General features: G+C 53.9%; 1 protein-coding gene across 5 annotated transcripts in view; it reads right to left on the bottom strand.

Annotated features, from left to right (window-relative positions):
• Window positions 1-467: 467 nt before the first annotated feature.
• Window positions 468-22,028, bottom strand: part of LRSAM1 (leucine rich repeat and sterile alpha motif containing 1) — a 56,959-nt gene continuing 35,398 nt past the window's right edge. For 4 of the 5 annotated variants that reach the window (XM_033191703.1, XM_033191710.1, XM_033191711.1 and 1 more), the window contains 10 exons: window positions 20,034-20,133; window positions 18,089-18,176; window positions 16,346-16,420; window positions 14,566-14,646; window positions 12,967-13,062; window positions 9,457-9,555; window positions 8,794-8,925; window positions 7,291-7,372; window positions 3,128-3,261; window positions 468-1,197 (listed from right to left, as the gene is read on the bottom strand). In XM_033191703.1, coding sequence (XP_033047594.1) covers window positions 1,072-1,197; window positions 3,128-3,261; window positions 7,291-7,372; window positions 8,794-8,925; window positions 9,457-9,555; window positions 12,967-13,062; window positions 14,566-14,646; window positions 16,346-16,420; window positions 18,089-18,176; window positions 20,034-20,133 — 1,013 coding nt within the window. In that variant the 3' untranslated portion in view covers window positions 468-1,071. The remainder of the gene's footprint in view (window positions 1,198-3,127; window positions 3,262-7,290; window positions 7,373-8,793; window positions 8,926-9,456; window positions 9,556-12,966; window positions 13,063-14,565; window positions 14,647-16,345; window positions 16,421-18,088; window positions 18,177-20,033; window positions 20,134-22,028) is intronic. The other variant, XM_033191712.1, reaches the window with a different exon arrangement.

Below are 22,028 nucleotides of genomic sequence, written 5' to 3'. Positions count from 1 at the left end.
CGTGCACCCCTGCAGCGAGTGCAAGTGTATATGGCTCCTAGAATTTGCAGTGACCAACCTGCACAACTGCACGGGTTTGAGGGTGAGAATGCTTCTGGGCCTCAAACCCCGCATCACCATGTCCCAGTTGCAAGGCCCTGGGCATTTACCCCCAGTCAGCCTCAGCTGCCTCACTGGGATAATGAACGGAACACACAGGGCTCCTCTGCTCATGGAGGCACAGGCCGCAGCCATCACGGGCCCTGGCTGCCTCTGGGCCCCAGTTTCCACCTGTGAAGGGGGGGCGCTGGGATAACGTGACATTCAAGATGGCCCTACCTGACCGCTCCTTTCGATTGCGGTGCGGCACGCTCCTGCCTCCTTCCCCGAGAAGAGCTGCCCACTGCCCTAGCCCCATCCCCAGACCTCATCCCCTCCCCTCCCTGGGCTCCCATGAGGACCCAGCGATGACTCAGGCCAGAAGCACGCTGAAGACAGGTTTATTGACACTCCTGCTTCAGATTGAGCTATATGGGGTAAGGAGGGACAGATGTGGAGAGCAGGAGGGCCCCAGGGTCCTGGGGAGCAGCAGAGAGGGAGGCCCAGGGGTGCTGGTGCCACGATGAGTACAGGCCTGCACCGTATGCCTTCCCAGGACGGCCTCCGCTCACCCAGCCAGGCCCTCCTGCTCCCTTCCCACATGCAGAGTGGGACAGGACTGTGCATGGTCCCCAGATGAGGACCAAGCTCCTGCAGGGGTGGTGACCTTCACTCAAGACAGCTGGGAGACAGCAGATCCATGATTAGGCTGGGGCGCTGGCTCCCAGGCTCGGGACCATTAGACCAGTGGTGCAGTGGCCTCTCCAGCCCCAGCCCCCGGGACCATTTAGACCAGTGGTGTCATGGATTCGGAGCGCCTCTGCCTGGCCCAGACATGCTTGGAGCTCAGGGTGGGGGCTCCTGGGCGGTGGGGAAGGGGCCCAGGGCAGGGGGGGCCTCATACGTGTCTGGCTGGCACAAGGCTGAGCAGGAGCCCGGGGCTCACAATGGCCGAGGCAGGGCCAGGCCCAGGCCCAGGTGGGTGGGCAGCACTCAGCTGCTGTGGTAGATCCGGAGGCGCTGGGCAATGTCCTGGCGGCACAGCGGGCAGGTGCGCAGTGGCTGGCAGCACTGCTGGCAGCAGCAGACGTGGCCACAGTTGAGGAAGATCATCTGGGCCTGGGGAAGGAGAGCGGGAGTGTATGGCAGGCCCTGCTGGGTTCCAGGAGTCCCAGGCCCCGGGCCCCTTTTTTTTTTTTTTTTTTTTTTTTTTTTGAGGCGGAGTCTCGCTCTGTTGCCCGGACTGGAGTGCAGTGGCCAGATCTCAGCTCACTGCAAGCTCCGCCTCCCGGGTTTACGCCATTCTCCTGCCTCAGCCTCCCGAGTAGCTGGGACTACAGGCGCCCGCCACCTCGCCCGGCTAGTTTTTGTATTTTTAGTAGAGACGGGGTTTCACTGTGTTAGCCAGGATGGTCTCGATCTCCTGACCTCGTGATCCGCCCGTCTCGGCCTCCCAAAGTGCTGGGATTACAGGCTTGAGCCACCGCGCCCGGCCTTTTTTTTTTTTTTGAGACAGAGTCTCACTCTGTTGCCCAGGCTGGAGTGCAGCGGTGTGATCTCAGCTCACTGCAACCTTGGCCTTCCAGGTTTAAGTGATTCTCCTGCCTCAGCCTCCCAAGTAGCTGGGACTATAGGCGCGCACGACCACACCTGGCTAAATTTTTTGTATTTTTAGTAAAGACGGGGCTTCACCATGTTGGTGAGGCTGGTCTCGAACTCCTGACCCCAAGTGATCTGCCTTCCTGGGTCTCCCAAAGTGCTGGAATTACAGGAGTGAGCCACTGTGCCGGCTCCCTTCGTTATTCTTTAGCATCTTTACCATAAACACCTGAGAGTGGGGCCTTTGGGCATCTGAACGCCACAGAAACAGAACAGGCACGGCCGAAAGGGGTAACCAGGTCCTTCTGTTAGCAGTTTGCTGTCTATTTCTCTATAGTTTGTAAAAAAAATATAAATACCCATATAAATGGCCCAACTGTTTCTTTCTTAAATAAAACTGGGGATTCCATTCCTGCCCTCTGGACAGGGGACGGAGGCCTGTTCAGCCGGCCCCTGCAGGAGGGCACGCAGGGTGTTCAGGCTTCTTTCTTGTTGATGCACTTGCCCAGGCCCTGAACTCCTCAGTCTACAAATGATCCCAACCCGGAGCAGCAGCCACTGACTCAGGACCACACTTTGCCTCAGCATCTCCTGCTTTCAGGAACTGATCCAAGCTCCGCTCAAAGCTGTCTGTAATGCCAAGGGCTGCAGAACAGGGATTATATTTGGAAACAACAGGTCCATCCATATCATGGCATGAGCTGGGTCAACTGGAGACCCTGGAATCATCAAACTACAAACATGGCTGCTTTTCTAAGTAGGATCCCTCAGTGGAGGCAAAGAAGGATTTGTATTTCATTCACCGCTCTCTGTAATTTTTACAATAAGTGTTAATGAATTTTTAAAAGATGATTTCTTTTTTTTTTTTTTTTTGAGATGGAGTCTCGATCTGTCTGCCAGGCTGGAGTGCCGTGGTGGGATCTTGGCTCACTGCAATCTCTGCCTCCCAGGTTCAAGCGATTCTCCTGCCTCAGCCTCCCAAGTAGCTGGGATTACAGGTGTGCGCCACCAGGCCTGGCCGATTTTTGTATTTTTAGTAGAGATGGGGTTTTACCATGTTGGCCAGGCTGGCCTCGAACCAACCTCAGGTGATCCACCTGCCTTGGCCTCCCAAAGTGCTGGGATTACAGGCGTGAGCCACCGTCCCTGGCCAAAAGATGATTTTCTAAAGCCTCTGCAGGGTAAATCATGTTGTTGATATTTCATGATTTGGGAAATTTTTTTCCTATTAAGTAGGAACAAAAAGAAAAAAGATCTGGAAAATGATGTGAGTGCAGCTCATATTTGGGTCACGGCATCAGGCTCATTTTTATTTCCTGCATTCTTTCTAGATGAGCACAGTCTACTTAGATAACTGGAGAAAACACGTTCAGAGACAACCCTGTACCTGGAGAATTTGAGGAGGGTGGCCGCAGGCAGGGCAGGCGGGTGGGGAGGGCCCCAGACTTACCTCCCGTTCCAGGCACACGACACATTCTGAGGCCTGCACCTCCAGCTCTGCAGGGGGAGCGGATGGCCTCACAGACTCAGGAGGCTCCTGGGGGGCTGTAGGGGTGAGGACCTCACCTGTTGGTGGTTTCAGCTCTGTGGGGACCAGATGGACAGACTGAGCCACGGTCATCTCCGCTGACCCCAACCCCTAGGGGCTCATCGTGGCCGTGCCTGTCCCCATAGTGAGTGAGCTGGAGGGTGGGGGAGCCTCTGCTCTCGGATCTGAGGGAAGTGCTCTCCTTGCCAACACACTCTCTTCTTCTCTTCTCGGAGCCTCATCTCCCATCTGCAGAATGGGACTGAAGTCTCTGCAGGGATGGCCGCAGCGCCTGGTAAGTGGGTCCTCTGATCTCTAATGTCCCCAGGACCCTTCAGAGCCACCCTGCAAGTAGGGCTCGACATTTTCAGAGATGAGACATTTGAGCCTCGGCGGCGGGAAGTCACTCACCCAGGGCCACGCAGCCATCTGGTGGCGCAGCCACAGCCCTGGGGCAGGAGCTCTCAGTGAAGGGCCAGCTCTTGGCTTCTCCACCTGGTTGCCCAGGAGACAGGATGGGCTGTTGCCCATCAGGTGACCCAGGGGAGCAGAATGAGAGGCCCCCCAACACTGCTCCCCTGCCCCCAGCCCCACAGAGTCCCCAGCATGCTGGCTGCTCTGCCCTGGAGCCAGCATGCCCTGCTAGGACATCAGAAGCAGCCCTTAGAAAATGCTAAGTCTCTTTTTTTTTTTTGAGACAGAGTCTCGCTCTGTTGCCCAGGCTGGAGTGCAGTGGCGCCATCTCAGCTCACTGCTACCTCTGCCTCCCAGGTTCAAGCAATTCTCCTGCCTCAGCCTCCCGAGTAGCTGGGATTACAGGTGCCTGCCATCATGACAGGCTAATTTTTGTATTTTTAGTAGAGACGGGGTTTTACTATATTGGCCAGGCTGGTCTCAAACTTTGGACTTCAGGTGATCTGCCCATCTCGGCCTCCCAAAGTGCTGGGATTACAGGTGTGAGCCACCGCACGATGCCACTAAGTCTCTTTTTCTATCATGCAACGTGAGCCACCCACTTCTTTGATTCTATCCCTGGTTCCCTTCCTGATCACGGTTCACTTTATTTATTCTATGGCTTGAATTACAAGCATTATTTTTTACAGCAGGAAAAACACTAACAATTTTTTTTTTTTTTTTTTGAGATGGAGTTTCACTCTCGCCAGGCTGGAGTGCAGTGGCGCGATCTCAGCTCACTGCAACCTCCGCCTCCTGGGTTCAAGCAATTCTCCTGCCTCAGCCTCTTGCATATCTGGGACTACAGGCATGCACCACCGTGCCCAGCTAATTTTTGTATTTTTAGTAGAGATGGGGTTTCACCATGTTGGCCAGGATGGTCTCCGTCTCCTGACCTCGTGATCTGCCTGCCTCAGTCTCCCAAAGTGTTGGGATTACAGGCGTGAGCCACCATGCCCGGCCAAAACTAAAGATTTTTAAAAGGCTGTTACAACACTAGACCCTCTAAGGGTATCAGTGTTGCCCCCAAGCCACCATTTTTTTTTTTTTTTTTTTGAGACGGAGTCTCGCTCAGTCGCCCAGGCTGGAGTGCAGTGGCGCGATCTCGGCTCACTGCAAGCTCCGCCTCCCGGGTTCACGCCATTCTCCTGCCTCAGCCTCCCGAGTAGCTGGGACTACAGGCACCCGCCACCGCGCCTGACTAGTTTTTCACATTTTTAGTAGAGACGGAGTTTCACCGTGTTAGCCGGGATGGTGTCGATCTCCTGACCTCATGATCCGCCTGCCTCGGCCTCCCAAAGTGCTGGGATTACAGGCGTGAGCCACCGCGCCCGGCCCCCAAGCTACCATTTTGAGGGAGCTCTCATATATATATATATATGTATGTGTGTGTGTGTGTGTATGTATGTGTGTGTGTGTATGTGTGTGTGTGTGTATATATATACATTTTTTTTTTTTTCCCAGACAGGGTCTTGCTCTGTCACCCAGGCTGGAGTGTAGTGTTATGATCACAGCTCACTGCAGCCTCAACCTCCCAGGCTCAAGCAATCCTCTCACCTCAGCCTCCGGAGTAGCTGGGATGATGCCTTGCTAATTTTTTGATTTGTTTTGTTTTGTTTTGTTTTTGAGACAGTCTCACTCTTTCCCAGGCTGGAGTGCAGGGGCACAATCATGGCTCACTGCAGCCTCGACCTCCAAGCTTAAGCGATCCTACCACCTTTGCCCCCCAAGTAGCTGGAACTAAGGTGTGCACCACCGTGCCCAGCTGATTTTATTTTTTGTAGAGAAGTGGTCTCTCTATGTTGCCCAGGCTGGTCTCAAACTCTTGGGCTTGACTGATCCTCCCGCACAGGTCTCCCAAAGTGCTGGGATTACAGCCCTGAGCCACTGCACCCAGCCTCTATATTTGCTTTTTTCTTTTTCTTTTTTGTTTTTTGAGACAGAATTTCACTTTGTCACCCAGGCTGGAGTGCAATGGTGCAATTTTGGCTCACTGTAACTTCTGCATTCTGGGTTCAAGCAATTCTCCTGCCTCAGACTCCCGAGTGCTGGGACTACAGGTGTGCGTCACCACGCGCAGTTAATTTTTGTATTTTTAGTAGAGATGCGGTTTCACCATGTTGGCCAGTCTGGTCTCAAACTCCTGACCTCAGGTGATCCACCCGCCACGGCCTCCCAAAGTGCTGGGATTACAGGTGTGAGCCATTGCACCCGGCCCCAGCCTCTATAATTGATATAAAGTATACCGATTTCTGGGAGTAATAAGAGAATTGTTAGGAAATTGAGGACTTCCCTTGCCTTCTGGAACTCGGGATGGATCCCACCATGGCCCCTTCCCCAATGGGCACAAGCAGGAAGCCCTGAGCAGCCCAGGCATCCACTCTCTGCATGTGGCCACAAATCCTCACGGCTGATCTGCTATAGAGAGGAAGAACCTGCTTGTTTGCTCCAGGGATGACTCAAACAGTGAGAAGCAGCCGGTCCTGAGGACCACTAGGCTCAGAGGCACTGCACCCCGCTCAGGGTGAAGGGCACCTGTTTGTGACTCCTGCTCACGTGAGGCTTGTCTGCTAGGGGTGACCCCAACTCCTGATGGAAATCTCTTCTGATCTCCAGTCTGAGAGCTGGAGGGTCAGGAACATCCAGAAGGGGTCTATTCTGCACATAAGAAGTTTAATGACTTTTTGGGGGTTGAGTCAATGTCCCTGGAGTAAAAGTGGCTGCAAAACTGGTGCCTGAAGCTATCCTGGGGCTGCAGTCAGCCCAGCCCCCTGGAGCCCCGGGGCCTCCCCACTGAGGTCCAGTCCAGAAATCCACCTTCACCTTGGCTCCTTTGCCTCTTCCTTGGCTCTGGCTAAAAATGCCCTGCCCAGAGCCTCGCCCAGCCCAGCAGCACAAGCCTGCCCTCTCCTTCACCCCTGCTCTGGCCCCCCACCTCTTCCCCAGGGAGGCAGTGAAGCCCAGTGGTTCCACCATTTGCCAGCAGTGGGACCTGACGGGGGACATGCTAACCTCTCTCCACTTCAGTTTCCTCATCTTGAAAATGAGGACCACAACAGTGCCTCCTTGCGGGGTTGATCCGGAGGTTCCGCAACGTGGTTCATACACAGCAGTGAGTAGGTGCCAGGCCCCCGGGTTGTGCTCAGCACATGGCAGACCCCAGACTCCACACCTGCCCGTTCTCCCCATGGCCCTCACGACCTGCCTTCGCCCCTTCACAGCCTGTTGTGGACATCTCTCCACATCCACAGGTGTGCCTCAGGCCCAGCACTGGGCACACTGCAGGCCCTGGGACGGGCTATTTCTCCCTCTAGTCCAAAGTCCCTCAGTGTGTGGATCCCAGCATCTGTAGGGTGAACTGAGGGAAGGCTATGGGACAGGGAGCTGGGAGGGCCCCTCCACTGCTATGTGGAGGTCTCCTGTTCTCCCAATTTGGTGGCCAGTTTTTCCCACCTGTAAAACGGGCTCACTGATCCCTAAGCCTGCTCCTTTGGAGGGAACCTTACCGACCAGCAGGGGCTAGAACCAGCCCTCAGGACTCATCCTGAAATGTAAGCAAATGACTGTCCCCACCAGAGCCCACACATATGGCTGGGAGCCCTGTCTGGAAGAGGCCAGAGCTGTGCTGGTACCTGGCTGGATCCTGGCTGCATCCAGCAGTTTCTGGACTCTCCGGAGGATCTCATGCTGTAGGCCAGCTTCTGATACGCCCACCTGTAACAGTTCAAGGAAGTGCTAAATGGCATGAATTACCTGGCACAGGCCTAGGCCCACAGGACCGCTGGCACCTTCTGCTGGAAATGTGGAAGCCTTCCAGGGCCTGGTGGGGTCCAAGGTCAGGATGAAGCAGTGCGGCACCATAGCTGTGAGGGCAACCTCCCCAGGCCTCAGCCCAATCGGTGTGGCAGGGGTTGGGGGGAAACTGAAGCCCAAAGGGAAACCAGCACTAGCAACAGCTACAGTTTAGCAACCGTTTCCCGGTGCCAGGCTTCACCTGCACACCTCAGCCACTTCCCCATCAGGTGGGGCAGAAGAGAAGCCTGGGAGGCCAAGACACAAGGCAGCAGCAGCACATGAGCCCCACAGTCCCTCAGCCTCCAGAGCCTGAGCGGCACAGCCTGTGACCCCCAGTGCCATCCAGTCCTTTCGGACCCTGGTAGACGTCTACATCTGTCCAGGGAGGGGCAGGACAGTCTCACGGCAAAGAACACGAACTCTGGGGCCACACTGCTTTCTGCTGTGTGACCTTGGGCCAAATTTTTTTTTTTTTTTTTTTTGAGATGGAGTCTCGCTCAGTCGCCCAGGCTGGAGTGCAGTGGCATGATCTCAGCTCACTGCAAGCTCCGCCTCCCGGGTTCACGCCATTCTCCTGCCTCAGCCTCCCAAGTAGCTGGGACTACAGGTGCCTGCCGCCACGCCCGGCTAATTTTTTGCATTTTTAGTAGAGACGGGGTTTCACTGTGTTAGCCAGGATGGTCTCGATCTCCTGACCTCGTGATCCGCCCGCCTCAGCCTCCCAAAGTGCTGGGATTACAGGCGTGAGCCACTGTGCCCAGCCGGGCCAAGTTATTGCCTTACTGGGTCTCATCTGAAAGATGATGATAATGGTATGTACCCCACTAGGCTGTCAGAAGAATTCAGTGAGTTCGAATACAAAAAGTGCTTAAAATGGTGCCCAGCAGGTGCAGGTGCTACAAAGTTAGCTGGCACAGTGATGATAATTCTGTTTTGAAGAATAAGTGGATTAATGTGCTGTAAAGAGCTCAGCTTGTGCCCAGAAAGGAACAGGGGCTCAGGCAGTGCTGTGGCCACGACAGTCTGTGACACCATGGGGCAGGGCAGACGCTGGATCGGATAGTCCCCAAGGGCCTGTCTTGTCCCTCCAGTCTGAAGATCTAGTCTGAGCAGGTCAGCAGGACCCACCTCCCCAGGATTTCCCAGTGAGACAGTGTGTAGGGCACACACAGGCTGGGGCAGAAGGGCAGGTGTTCTGGCCATCTGGAAGCAAGGTGGCCCTGGGCCATTAGGTAAGGACAGGCCTCACTGAGGACTACACAAGGAGCAGGTCAACCCCCGGCTGGTCAGGACAGCGGCCTTGCGCGCCCCTCCTCTCCCTGTGGACGGCTGCTGCCTACCTTGGCCAGGTCCCCGGGGCTCATTTGGCTCAGCAGGTCCAGTGAGAGGCGGTGGTGCGCAAAGATGGGCAGGTAGTGCTCAGCTGACAGCTCCTCCAGGAGAGCCACCAGCTGGCGCTCCATGCCCTCTTCCTGCAAGAAAGAAATGTGTACCATGAGCGGGCAGGAAGAAAAGAACCCCCTGTTTACAACAGAAAATGAAGGGTTTGAATATACATAACCTAATACATAGAATGTACTCGGGATTTTTCCTACAAAAACTCATGTGTAGGCACACAGAGAAAGATAGGCCCAGGGGTTCACTGCCGCTCTGTCTGCAAACCTGAAAATAGTAAGCAACTTGAACATCCACCAAGAGGGGGCTGTTTCAACCGCCTCTCTCCCTGCAGGTGCTGGGCAGACAGTGGCTCCTGGCACAGGCTTTGCTCTACTGTGGGCAGGTCTCTGGCCCGCACAGCAGTGACCAGTGCCTTGTCACCCCCCTCACCAGAATGAACACTCCCTCGCTCTCACTTCTGTCTCCACTGGGGCTTGGCACGGGATCTGGCATGCTAGAGTCACCAGGAAGGTAACAAGAGGCAGAGCATGGTGGAGGCACCGCAGGCGCCTCTGGGAGGAGGTCCCCGGGGCTCCCTGGCCGGGGCAGGCACCAGCAGTCCTTACTTGCAGCTTCAAGGACAAGGGCTTCTGGTTCAAAAGCCGTTGATACTGAATCAGCCAGTAATTTTCCTGCCTCGTTTCACTTTTGGCTTCTAACTCCGTCTGCCAGGAATGAAGCAGGCAATGTTAGTTTCAAAACGGTAATATAACCTGTAATAACAATGATGGTGGCCGGGCATGGTGGCTCATGCCTGTAATCCCAGCACTTTGGGAGGCCGAGGTGGGAGGATCACCTGAGGTCGGGAGTTCGACACCAACCTGACCAACACGGAGAAACCCCATCTAAACTAAAAATACAAAATGAGGCTGGGCGCAGTGGCTCATGCCTGTAATCCCAGCTCTTTGGGAGGCTGAGGTGGGAAGATCACGAGGTCAGGAGATTGAGACCATCCTGGCTAAATGGTGAAACCCTGTCTCTGCTAAAAAATACAAAAAAAAAAAAAAAAAAAAAATTAGCCAGGTGTGATAGCTGGCACCTGTAGTGCCAACTACTTGGGAGGCTGAGGCAGGAGAATGGCATGAACCCGGGAGGCAGAGCTTGCAGTGAGCCGAGATTGCACCACCACTGCACTCCAGCCTGGGCGACAGAGTGAGACTCTGTCTCAAAAAAAAAAAAATTACAAAACTAGCAGGGCATGGTGGTGCATGCCTGTAATCCCAGCTACTCGGGAGATTGAGACAGGAGAATCTCTTGAACTCGGGAGGCGGAGGCTGCAGTGAGCTGAGATCGCACCACTGCACTCTAGCCTGGGCAACAAGAGCGAAACTCCGTCTCAAAAAAACAAAAACAAAAAAACAAAGAGTTATGAACTATGCTCCTCTGAGCGGGTGGACAGCACTTGGTACTTTTTTATTTTATTTCACTTCATTTCAGTTCATTTCATTTTTGAGATGGGCTCTTGCTCTGTCACCCAGGTTGAGTAGCTGGGACTACAGGTGTGCGCCACCACGCCTGGCTAATTATTGTATTTTTAGTAGAGACGGGGTTTTGCCATGTTGGCCAGGCTGGTCTCAAACTCCTGACCTCAAGTGATCCGCCCACCTCGGCCTCCCAAAGTGTTGGGATTACAGGCGTGAGCCACTGTGACTGGCTGGCACTGAGTATTTTACAGAGAACTTTCCCATCCGCTTATTGTCTATAGTTTAAACTATAGAAATGAGAAAAGCAGGAAGCATCACTCTCTCCAATTTACTGCTGAGACGATCTCAGAGAAGGTAGCTGACCTGCCCGACGCCACACACCGGGTCAGGGCGAGCGCCTCAACCTGAGCTTCTGCCACCTGGTACCACACTCTGCCATTCCCTGTGGGAGGTACTCCCTCTGTCTGCCTGTGGGAGAGCAAGCATTACCCAGCCCGGGCTGCCTCCTGGGGCCCAGGCAAGGGGGATACAGGTGCGAAGGATACCTTCAGCTTCTAGAGCGGGCTTCACTGTCTGACAGAGCTGAAAAATGATCAATGTGCTATTGATCATGATTCTTTTTTTGTTTTGAGACAGAGTTTCACTCGTCACCTGGGCTGCAGTGCAATGGCACGATCTTGGCTCACCGCAACCTCCACCTCCCGGGCTCAAGTGATTCTCCTGCCTCAGCCTCCCAAGTAGCTGGGATTACAGGCACCCGCCACCACACCTTGCTAATTTTGTATTTTTAGTAGAGACGGGGTTTCTCCATGTTGGCCAGGCTGGTCCTGAACTCCCACCTTAGGTGATCCACCTGCCTTGGCCTCCCAAAGTGCTGGGATTACAGGTGTGTGCCATCGTGCCCGGCCTGAACATGATTCTTTTATTCCGCCATTTGATAACTCTTCGTTAAGTATTGTTCTAGGTGCTGAGAATACAGCAGCGAACAAACGATGCTGATAACGACCATAGTGACAACAGGCGTAGCTGACGTGTTCACAGTACCATGTGCCAGATCATGCTGTGCACCTAAAGATGCCATTCATTAATCCTCACAACTCTGTGAAGGAGATTCTACCTCCCAGGTGAGGGAACTGAGGTTCAGGGTGATGAGTAACCTGCCCAGGGTGGGGCCAGGAATCAGATCCAGGCCTGTCTTACTCCAGAGCCCATGCTCAGAACAACGGAGCTGCTCCGTGAGGGCTGGCGTGACTGGGGAATGGGATCAGCGCAGGCGTTTCCCAATCCCTGCTGGGCCTGACTGCCCTTTGGGGGCCCCCCCGGACCTGGCCACACCCACTGCTCCCTTCCGTCTGGGCTGCAGCCCCTCTCTTCCAGCGCCCAGGAGCCAGACGGGCTGTGTTCTGCTGGGGCGGTGCTTCCTCCTTTGGTGGTGACCCCCAAGGCCTACAAGGGCAGGAGCACCAGCCACAGCCCCTGGCTGCTACGGCACAGCGCCAAGCCACCATCTGCAAAGTAACCTGATGCATAGGAGATGGCAGTAGGGCACCGTGAGGAACAGGCAGCTTCCTCTGATGGGCACAGGCTTGTTCAGGCCTCCAGAAGAAGCTGGTCTCTTCTAAACCTGCACAGGGCCCGGCCTAGGACGCAGCTCAGAGGGCGTCTGGTGCATTCACGGCGACACAGGAACGACTCGTTCTTTTCCACCCCAGATGGTGGGCCTGGCCTTTGTCCTCATTGCTTGGGTTCCCACTGGGTCTAGAGGAGACACTCTCAAGGGGGCCTCTGCCACACTGAAAATGTGCCAGTGTCAAACCCATCAGGGGACAGGGGACGGCTGGGCCACTCCTACCAAAAACTTATCAAACGGCCTGCCCTGGACACAGCGAGTCCTGTCTGGAGTGAATTCTCATGGCTGCTCCTGAATACTCGACTACAAAGGCAGTCGGAGAGCACCACCTAGAAAAGTTTAAAAACCAGAAGGAATCCACATACTCAACAATACGGGCCAAGCACAGTCTTGAAAAAGGACATCAAGGAATAGTTTAATGACTTGAAAAGAAATGTGGAGAAACAGGCTGCTCGAAAAGGGTATGTACCATGTCACGTTTAAAAGGCACACACATGAATAGCTATAAAGATGCATCACAATGTTTGGAAAATATGCATCAAAACAGCAGGAGAGGCTGGGCGTGGTGGCTCATGCCTGTAAAACCAGCACTTTTGGAGGCCAAGGCAGACAGATCATTTGAGCCTAGGAGTTGGAGACCAGCCTGGGCAACACGGCGAAACCCCATCTCTACGAAAAATAAAAAAAATTAGCCAGGCATGGTGGCATATGCCTGTAGTCCCAGCTACTCGGGAGGCTGAGGTGGGAGGATCGCTTGAGCCCAGGAAGTCAAGGCTGCAGTGAGCTGAGATTGCACCACTGCACTCCAACCTGGGCGACAGAGGGAGACCCTGTCTCAAACAAACAAACAAACAAAAAATGGCAGGAGATAACGCTTGAAATGCAATTATTTTCCTTTGTACTTTCCAGTTTTTCTTTGATGAACAACTCTTACTTGAATAACAGATGTTTCTAAAAATGGCAAGTCTGTTAAAGAAAAGTAAACGCATGTGTGACGCTGAGCACAGAAGCCAAACACATACCAGGATTTCCCGGAGCTCTTCCTCTCGCTGTTGCTTCTCTTTGAGCAGCTGCTGGAGCAGGGAGCTGAGGGCCCAGCGCTGCTCCGAGATCATCTCCTGCAAACAAGACCACACCCCACACCACCGTGAGCTGGCATCAGTGCAGGAGTCCCGCGGTGGCAGGATGCAGAAGGGCCTGGCCTCCTGCTCACCTGGTTCTCTGCCCAGCGCCTCCAGGCTGAGCTGGGGGACAAAGCTAAGAGGCCCTTCTGCCCCCCTTCCCCTAAGCCTGCATCTCTCTTCCTTGCGGGGTTGTCAGGCATGGGATCCTGGTGACTGATGGCAATGGGATGGTAAGAAACATCAAACAAAAGAAATGACAAGCCCCCAGTGCCTGCCTGGGTCTCCCAGACAACAGAGCACAGGGGCAGAAGCAAATGGCAGGGAAGGGTGTGGGGCCCCACACAAATGGAGGTGCGTGCAAACCAGAGCCTGGGGTCCCTGCTCCCCTCCCACACCTGCTCTTGGAAACCCCATGGGGGCCCCGACAGCCAGAGCCCTGCCACACTCATGGGCAGGGACTAGGGCACCCGCCAGGCACGATGGCTGCAGCTTCTCTGAGAGCAGCCCCAGTCCTCTCATCTCTGAAGATCATTTCAAGGCTCACAAAGGGCTTTCCCTTGTTAGCTCAGCCTTCTCCGATGGCCTGATGGCACAGGCTGGGCCTGGAGGACCGCTGTCATCTTACAGAGTAAGGGAAGAAGGCCTGGAGGGGCAGAGGCCTGCCTAAGGGCACACAGCACACCTGCGGTGCACCTGAGACCAGGGATCCAGACCCCAGACCCCTCACTGCACTGAGGAGTCCATGGGACAGCTTGAGACTTCTCCACTGAGAACAGACACAGGGATAGTGACAGACCGAAGGCTCTGCTCAAACTCTTGGCACGGGCACATGTCCTCACACACCACCCCATCCAGCCCTCCGTCTGCAGCTGGAGAGGCTGAGGTTCAGAGAGGGAAAGGGCTGCCCCTCCTCCCCAACCTGCCAAGGTTGCACAGCAGGGTTGCACCAGGCCACACCCGGCTCCCAGGCATCCAGTCCAGGAGGCCAGCTGCCAGTCCCCGCTGCCCTCTCATCTGTGTGGGCAGGACCCCGGGCTGGAGCCCCAGAGATGCTGCCTGCAGGGAATTACACAGATGCGGCTGGGCCCTCTCCTCCAGACATCCCGGGACACCCAAAAGCTCCAGCTCTGGAGGATGCCTGCCCAAGGGCCTAAAGCACGGCCTAGAGAGAGAGACAGGAGCTCAGCGGTGGGCCCGCACCCAGCACAGGAAACGCAGTGATGGAGATGGAGTGGGGGAGCCTTGGCAATGAAACCCTCCTTCCTCTGACCCTCCTGCCTCGCAACAGGCTGATCACCTCTAACCCTGGCCTGCGCTGGGCCTTCTGGGGCTGGGGGGTGTCCTCTGGTGTCACAGCCACAGAGGAGCTCTGCCCTCTGTCTGCTGGAGAAACCCTTGACTCCCAGGGGCTGGCGAGCAGCTGCCAGGGGCTGGGAGGGAGCACCAGGTGGGGGTCTCACCACGTGAAGGAGGGCAGGGGCAGGGAGCCCTACATACCTGGAGTGTCTCTGTGTCCAGGGACTTCCTCTTTAACTCCAGCTGTGTCAGCTGCAATAACTCAGTTTCTATTAACTTAATCTAAACAGAAGACGAGACAGGGTTTTTTTTTTACTCACATTAACCACAGTTCAGTTTTGTGCTGCTACTCTCTGGTGACCAAGTGGGGTCTAAGAAGGCTTTCTGGGGGGCTAGGGAGGCTCTGGAATGAGGTGAACCTGTAGGCCTGGGAACCTCATCAAGGGGCTTGAACAAGAATTCGTTCCTTCATGGCCTTGCGTTCCTGGGGTCATGAACGTGTTTGTCATGGCCAACACTGTTTACCAAGAGCCCAGCACAGGATCTGTCCTAGAGTGGGCACAGGATAAAGTCTTGTGCAATGGAGAGGGGGCTTTCCTTGGGATTCAGGCCAGAGTGAGGCATAGACAGAACTATCACCCAGCTTCCTGCTGGTCAAGTTCTCTTGTCCCTCTCGTCGCTGTTGCAGGGGAGAGCAGAGGGTAACGGAAGTGACTAACAATGGTAACACTAGCTGGTATGTCTGGAGCACTTGCTGTGTGTTAGGCCTGTGCTGCACACTTGATGTGTAATATTTCATCAATTCTCTGACTGTTAGGAGGTATTATTGCCTCTATTTTACAGACAAGAAAACAAAGGCTCAGAGAGGTTAAGTCACTTGCCCAAGGACACAGAGCAGGTAAGTGAGAGATCCCTTTCTCTGGGATGCCCCAGCTCAGGGTTTGAAGGGCAACAGCTGACCTGGTCGAAACCATCTGCAGTGAGGATGTGGGGGGCCCTTGCACACTCTCCAGGGTGTGTCTAGGGGATTTTAGCCCTGGGCGGTAGGGGAGGGGGAGATCAGACGCCACAGCCGGTACTTCTCTATCCTGTGCCCATGACCCAGTGACCCTCATCCCTAAGTCCCTATGACACCACCAACCCCTGGTCAGAGGAATGAGCTTCATGTCCGGCAATGTGGAATTGAAATTAAAGAGGGAAATTAAAAAGGTAAATTGGTCCAAAAAAAAAAAAAAAGAAAGAAAAATAGAGAAAGAAAGAAAAAAACCATGCAAAAATGCAAACTTCAGTGTGCTGAACATGATGCAGGAGCGCTCCCATAGCCTGACGTCCACCTCAGCCCCAGTCCCAGACCCACTCCACAGGCGGTGGCCACCAGGCCACATAGGTGGGCTTGCCCAAGGACAGCCTGAAGGTCAGCAGCCGGCCTAGGGGGGATCTTGTCACGTGAGGGAGGGTCTAGGAGGAGGACTTCCTCCTCCGGGGCCAAGGTCACTTTTCAGCAGGTGTCAGGACCACTGTGGCTCACAGCCCCACCTGCCCTCTTCTGGGGAAAATACCACATGCTCCCGAGATGCCTCTGTCGGTCTGGGCTGTAAGAGCGCCGGGGCCTGCACTGGCTGCTTTTCCTAGTGGGGAAGTCCTGCCGGGAGCACCGACAGCACAGGTAGCCGGAGTAGTCAAAGCCACACATCAGCACCGCCCTCCCTGGCCCAGGCGTGGTGGAGACCTGAACAGGCCACGCTCACTGGCAAGACCCTTGCCAGACCCCAGAATAGGAGGCCTCCAGGCACCCTCCCAGCAGCCCTGACACAAGGCTGGGAGCAAAGGGAGGTTCTGAGGGCAAGGCCTCGACCTCTTGCTGGGCTAGCAAGCCAAGGAGCTGGGGTTCAAACCGCAACTGCTATGACCTGCCGCCCTGGAGGGCTACTCTGCAAGTCTCTGAGAGGGCAGGTCCAGGGACCACGGCCCCAGCGCTCACCTGGCTCCTGATCTGCCGATGCATCAGGTCTTTCTTCACTTGGAGTGCCTCGAACGCAGCCTTCTGCATCGCACTCTGCAACACAGACCATCAGCCCTCAGCAGGGGCCGTGCCCACATCTTTCCCTGCAGCCCCATCTCTGTGAAAAGCAAAAGCTGTGTACAGAGCACCTTAATGGATGGGTTTCATCTGAGAGACAGACTTCATCTCACTTGTGTAAACCTTAAAATGATATTAGGGGCTCATTTCGGGCTGGCCTCTACTTGATGCACTTCCGGCATCACACCCTGACTTTCCACCGCAGTGGACTGTGTGGGTGCTTTTACTGCCCCGTTTCACAGATGGGGAAAGTGACACTGAGAGGCATGAATCAGCGGCGCTGGGACACACACCAAGCCTATCCAGCTCCCGAGCCCCACTTAACCACAAGGCAGATGCCTCCTCTGAGAAACGGAGAATTTTCCTCAGACAAGCTCCACAGACACTAAGTCAAACCATTTTAGAACAGAGATTAAAATTAGGCAGAAAGGAGCAGGGTGGGATGACAAACACGCAGAGGACAGGCGAGAAAGGGGAGGGAAGAAGGGAGGCAGTGGCGAGACTCCCACGAGGCTGCAGGAAAGAGCTGAACAGGCCAGTGCTCACGTCTGTAATCTCAGCACTTTGGGAGGCCGAGGCAGGAGGACTGCTTGAGCCCAGGAGTTTGAGACCAGCCTGGGCAACACAGGGAGACTCTGTCTCTACAAAAAATCAAAAAAATTAGCTGGGCATGGTGGCCCTATAGTCTCAGCTACTCAGGAGGCAAAGGTGGGAGGATTGTTTGAGCCAAGGAGTTTGAGGTTGCAGTGAACTGTGATCACATCACTTCACTCATCCTGGGCAACAGAGCAAGAACTTGTCTTTAAACAAAAGAAAAGAAAAAAAGGAAAATAAAAAGCTAAACAGGCCAGGCGTGGTGTCTCATGACTGTAAACCCAGCACTTTGGGAGGCCAAGGCGGGTGGATCAGCTGAGGTCAGGAGTTTGAGACCAGCCTGGCCAATGTGGCAAAACCCTGTCTCTACTAAAAATACAAAAATTAGTTGGGTGTGGTAGTGGGTGCCTGTAATTCTAGCTACTTGGGAGGCTGAGGCAGGAGAAGCGCTTGAACTTGGGAGACAGAGGTTGCAGTGAGCTGAGATCACGCCACTGCACTCCAACCTAGGGAACAAGAGGGAAACTCCATCTCAAAAAAAGAAAACAAAAACACTCAACAGAGTAATGTGGACACTGAAGGGGAGGAGGTCACGGGGGCCCTTCGTTGCATCCACTCAAGGGCCCTGCCAGGCACCTCCCGAGCACCGCAGAGGTGGAAGAGCAGACAGCAGCACAGCAGGTCTAGACATGAGAAGAGGCCAGAGGTCCCACAGCGTCCTCTGTGGCCTGACCTCCATGGTGTGGTCACCATCACCTCCTGCCACTTAAGTCCTTCCAATGGAGCCTTCTACACAGGATGGAGGTGGGAGCCTCCTAGGGAGCAGGTGGAGGTGCTTCTGTGGATTTTAATGACCAGAAGACCATCCCCCGGGTCCCCCCTCGGCCTCTCTCTACCCCTCACCCTGATCACTTGTACACGTCTATGGTCACAAACCTCTGGGGCCTTACACACTGTCTAGGAAGGGCTCTGTGTAGAGCTCGGTGCTCTGTCCTGGCTCCTGAACCTCCCTCCTGAGCCCCCACCCTCAGGCCCTGGGTGAGGACTCACCTCCTGCAGGATCTGGCTGATGGCTTTGTTCTGATCCATTTGCTGCCACGACAGAATCTGCTGGAATCGTTCATCCATTTCGGCCATGCTGCCAGAAAGACAAGAGATTCATTCATTCTTGGAATGTTTCCTGAGCACCTACTATGTGCCAGGCCCCTTGGAGGAGATCAAGATAACCCATTTCTTCACTGGATCATACTCATGGAGTACCTGCTGGGAGCCGGGCCCTGGGTGGGGCACAGACATGGAGTCTGTCTGAATCCCATTCCCTGGAGGGGAGGGGATCGAGTCGGGAGCTGGGAGAGAGACGCTTCCAGGTCCTCTCACCCAACCCTCCACCAGAATCCCCTCCACAGCACCCCCCGAAATGGATGCCTGGCCTCTGCCCAGCCACCTCCATGGGTGGGGAGCTCCTGACTCCCAAGGGTGGTAAGCCACCAAAGTGTGACAAAACTGTCCTTCCTGGCATTTTCACCCTGGGCAGGAAGCAGGGAGCAGCCCTTGATTTGGGCACAAGAACCTGCAGCCTCAAGTATGTCTGTGCTTTGGTACCATCTTGGTTTTTTTTTTTTTTTTTTTTTTTTTTGAGATGGAATCTTACTCTGTTACCCAGGCTGGAGTGCAGTGCAGCGGTATGATCTTGGCTCACTGCAGCCTCTACCTCCCAGGTTCAAGCAATTATCCTGCCTCAGCTCCCAAGTAACTGGGATTATAGGCGCCCACTGCCACGTTTGGTTATTTTTTTGTATTTTTAGTAGAGACGGGGTTTTACCATGTTGGCCAGGCTGCTCTCAAACTCCTGACCTCAGGTGATCCACCCACCTCGGCCTCCCAAAGTGCTGGGATTACAGGTGTGAGCCACCGCGCCCCGCCACCATCTTGGTTTTGTTTATTTCATAATAGCAATTATTTTTTTTCCAGTGAGGTCCCTGCTTCACCACAATAGCAAGTATTCATCGGACCTGTATGCACTAGACATCATGCTCATGAACACTCATCAAATTCTCCACCAACTCTACAGGTAGGTACTACGATTTATCTGATAAGGAATTGGAAGCCCAGGGAAGGAAAGAGACTCCCCTGAGGCCTCACGGTTAGTAAGGAGAAGTGGGACCTGGATCCAGGTCTGTTTGACCCCTATGCTTGCAACGCCTAAGCACAGTGTCATGTATCAGGAAACGGGCGAGAAATTCCCACATCTGCAGGGACCCAGAGGAGGCTGGCACAGTTCAGGTGCCCTGGAGGGTGGCAGCTGTGCCAGCCACCTGTATGGGAGGAGAAACAGGGCATCCAGGGCTGCTGGCCTGTCCCCGTCTGGGGATCCTGAGCACTGACTGTTTTCTCCCCGCTGGCTCTGCTGGGTGCCTGTGGAACGTCCAACAAACCCACAGCGCCACAGTGAGCACAGGGAGCCGGACCCCAGAGTGGCCATCAGCATGAAAGCAAACCCTTTGCTTATCCCTCCAGGGCATCCCAGTCCCAACCGTGGGAGTCCTCGGACACTAACGAGTGTACCCCAGTCAAGAGCACACCCCTCCCCTCTGCTGGGCTCAAATCCTGGCTCCACCGCCTGCTGGCTGTGCTTCCTTGGGTGTGTTATACAGTTTCTCAGAACCTGAGTTGCAACTGTAAAATGGGGTTAATAACAATACAGTCCATCCTAGAATCAATCAGCGAGTGCGGTTCATCGCTTAGCTGAGTGCCTGCCACACAGGAAGTGCACAAGAAATGGGAGTGACTGTTACTACTTTAACACAGCCCAATGCTGAATCATGGATCCAGCTAGAAAACTCAGGAAGAGCAGCCATCACTTGTCCCTAATGGCAGATAGGAGGCTGGGGTAGACCAGGGCGGGAGGTTTAGTTCCTAGCTCTCATCCCACGGTCTTGGGCCCTGAGCCAGCTCCCCCAACTCCCTCACCTGGGACTCCTCTTCCTTACCTTACCTGGAACAGGCCTGCTGGACCAAGTTCTGCCTCTGAGATTCATAGGCCATCTGGATGAGCCGGTTCTTACAGCTCTCAGTCAGCATCTGCTGCATGGCGGCTGCGGGAACATGAGGTGGGGACAGCTGAGTGGGGTGGCTGTTCCTGGGGCACTTGGGCAGGGATGCAGCAGGGATTTCCACGGGAACTGAGGAAGAGGCTTCCTTGAGGCCTCACCTGGTTACCTACCTGAGAGTCACCTTAAAAAAACCTTTTTTCTTTTTTCTTTTTGAGATAGAGTCTCATTCTGTCGCCCAGGCTGGGGTGCAGTGGTGCGATCTCGGCTCACTGCAAGCTCTGCCTCCTGGGTTCACCCCATTCTCCTGCCTCAGCCTCCCGAGTAGCTGGGATTACAGGGGCCCGCCACCACACCCAGCTAGTTTTTTGTATTATTAATAGAGACAGGGTTTCACCATGTTAGCCAGGATGGTCTCGATCTCTTGACCTCGTGATCCACCCACCTCGGCCTCCCAAAGTGCTGGGATTACAGGTGTGAGCCATTGCGCCCAGCCTGTTCTTTTTAATTATAAAAGCAACATATGCTTGGAAGGCTAATTGTAAAACACTGAATAGCACATACATAAAATCTGTGATCTTGTCATCCAGAAATATTACTCCATTTTGATATATATTCTTCTAGTCAATTTTTATGCATTTAGGAATTTAAAAAATTAAAATAGGCCAGGCGTGGTGGCCCATGCCTATAATCCCGGCACTTTGGGAAGCTGAGGCAGGTGGATCACTGAGGTCAGGAGTTCGAGACCAGCCTGGCCAAGATGGCAAAACTGTGTCTCTACTAAAAATACAAAAATTAGCTGGGCATGGTGGCAGGTACCTGTAATCTCAGCTACTTGGGAGTCTAAGGCAGGAGAATCGCTTGAATCCAGGAGGCAGAGGTTGTAGCGAGCTGAGATCATGCCACTGCACTCCAGCATGGGCAACAGAGTGAGACCCTATCTCAAAAAAAAGAAAAAAAAAAAAGAAAAATCAAAAAATTAAAATAAAAGAACTGAAAGAAGGGACTAGAATAGATATTTATACACACAAATTTGTAGCATTATTCATTAACAGTCAAAAAGTGGAAACAGCCCAAATACCCATTGATAGATGAATGGATAAAGAAAATGTAGAGACTGGACATGGCAGCTCACACCTGTAATCTAAGCACTTATGGGAGACCAAGGTGGGACGACTGCTTGAGCCCAGGAGTTTGAGACCGGCCTGGGCAACAGAGTGAGACCCTATCTCTTAAAAAAAAGAAAAAAATGCCGGGCGCGGTGGCTCAAGCCTGTAATCCCAGCACTTTGGGAGGCCGAGACGGGCGGATCACGAGGTCAGGAGATCGAGACCATCCTGGCTAATACGGTGAAACCCCGTCTCTACTAAAAAAAATACAAAAAACTAGCCGGGCGACGAGGCGGGCGCCTGTAGTCCCCGCTACTCGGGAGGCTGAGACAGGAGAATGGCGTGAACCCGGGAGGCGGAGCTTGCAGTGAGCTGAGAGCCGGCCACTGCACTCCAGCCTGGTGGCAGAGCAAGACTCCGTCTCAAAAAAAAAAAAAAAAAAAAAAAAAGAAAAAAATTAGCCAGGTGAGGTGTCGTGTGTCTGTAGTCCCAACTACTTGGGAAGCTGTAGTGGGAGGATTACTTGAGCCCAGGAGGTGGAGGCTGCAGTGAGCGTGTTCACACCACTGCACTCCAGCCTGGTGACAGAGCAAGGAAAAAAAAGAAAGAAAGAAAGAAAATGTGGCATATACAGGCAATGCAACATTATTTAGTATTGAAAAGGAAGAACATTTTTCCCTGGTGGGCTTGTGTTTAGAAACAAAGAAATAGAAAAAAAAAAAAGGGAAAGAAATTCAAACACATGCTACAACATGGATGAACCTGAGGACATTATGCTAAGTGAAATACGATAGACACAAAAGGAGAAATATTGTATGATTCCACATATAG

Source organism: Trachypithecus francoisi, unplaced genomic scaffold (assembly GCF_009764315.1).
Source record: "Trachypithecus francoisi isolate TF-2019V2 unplaced genomic scaffold, Tfra_2.0 Contig01585, whole genome shotgun sequence".
Classification (NCBI taxonomy): Eukaryota; Metazoa; Chordata; class Mammalia; order Primates; family Cercopithecidae; genus Trachypithecus; species Trachypithecus francoisi.
This window is presented reverse-complemented; position numbering and strand designations above follow the sequence as displayed.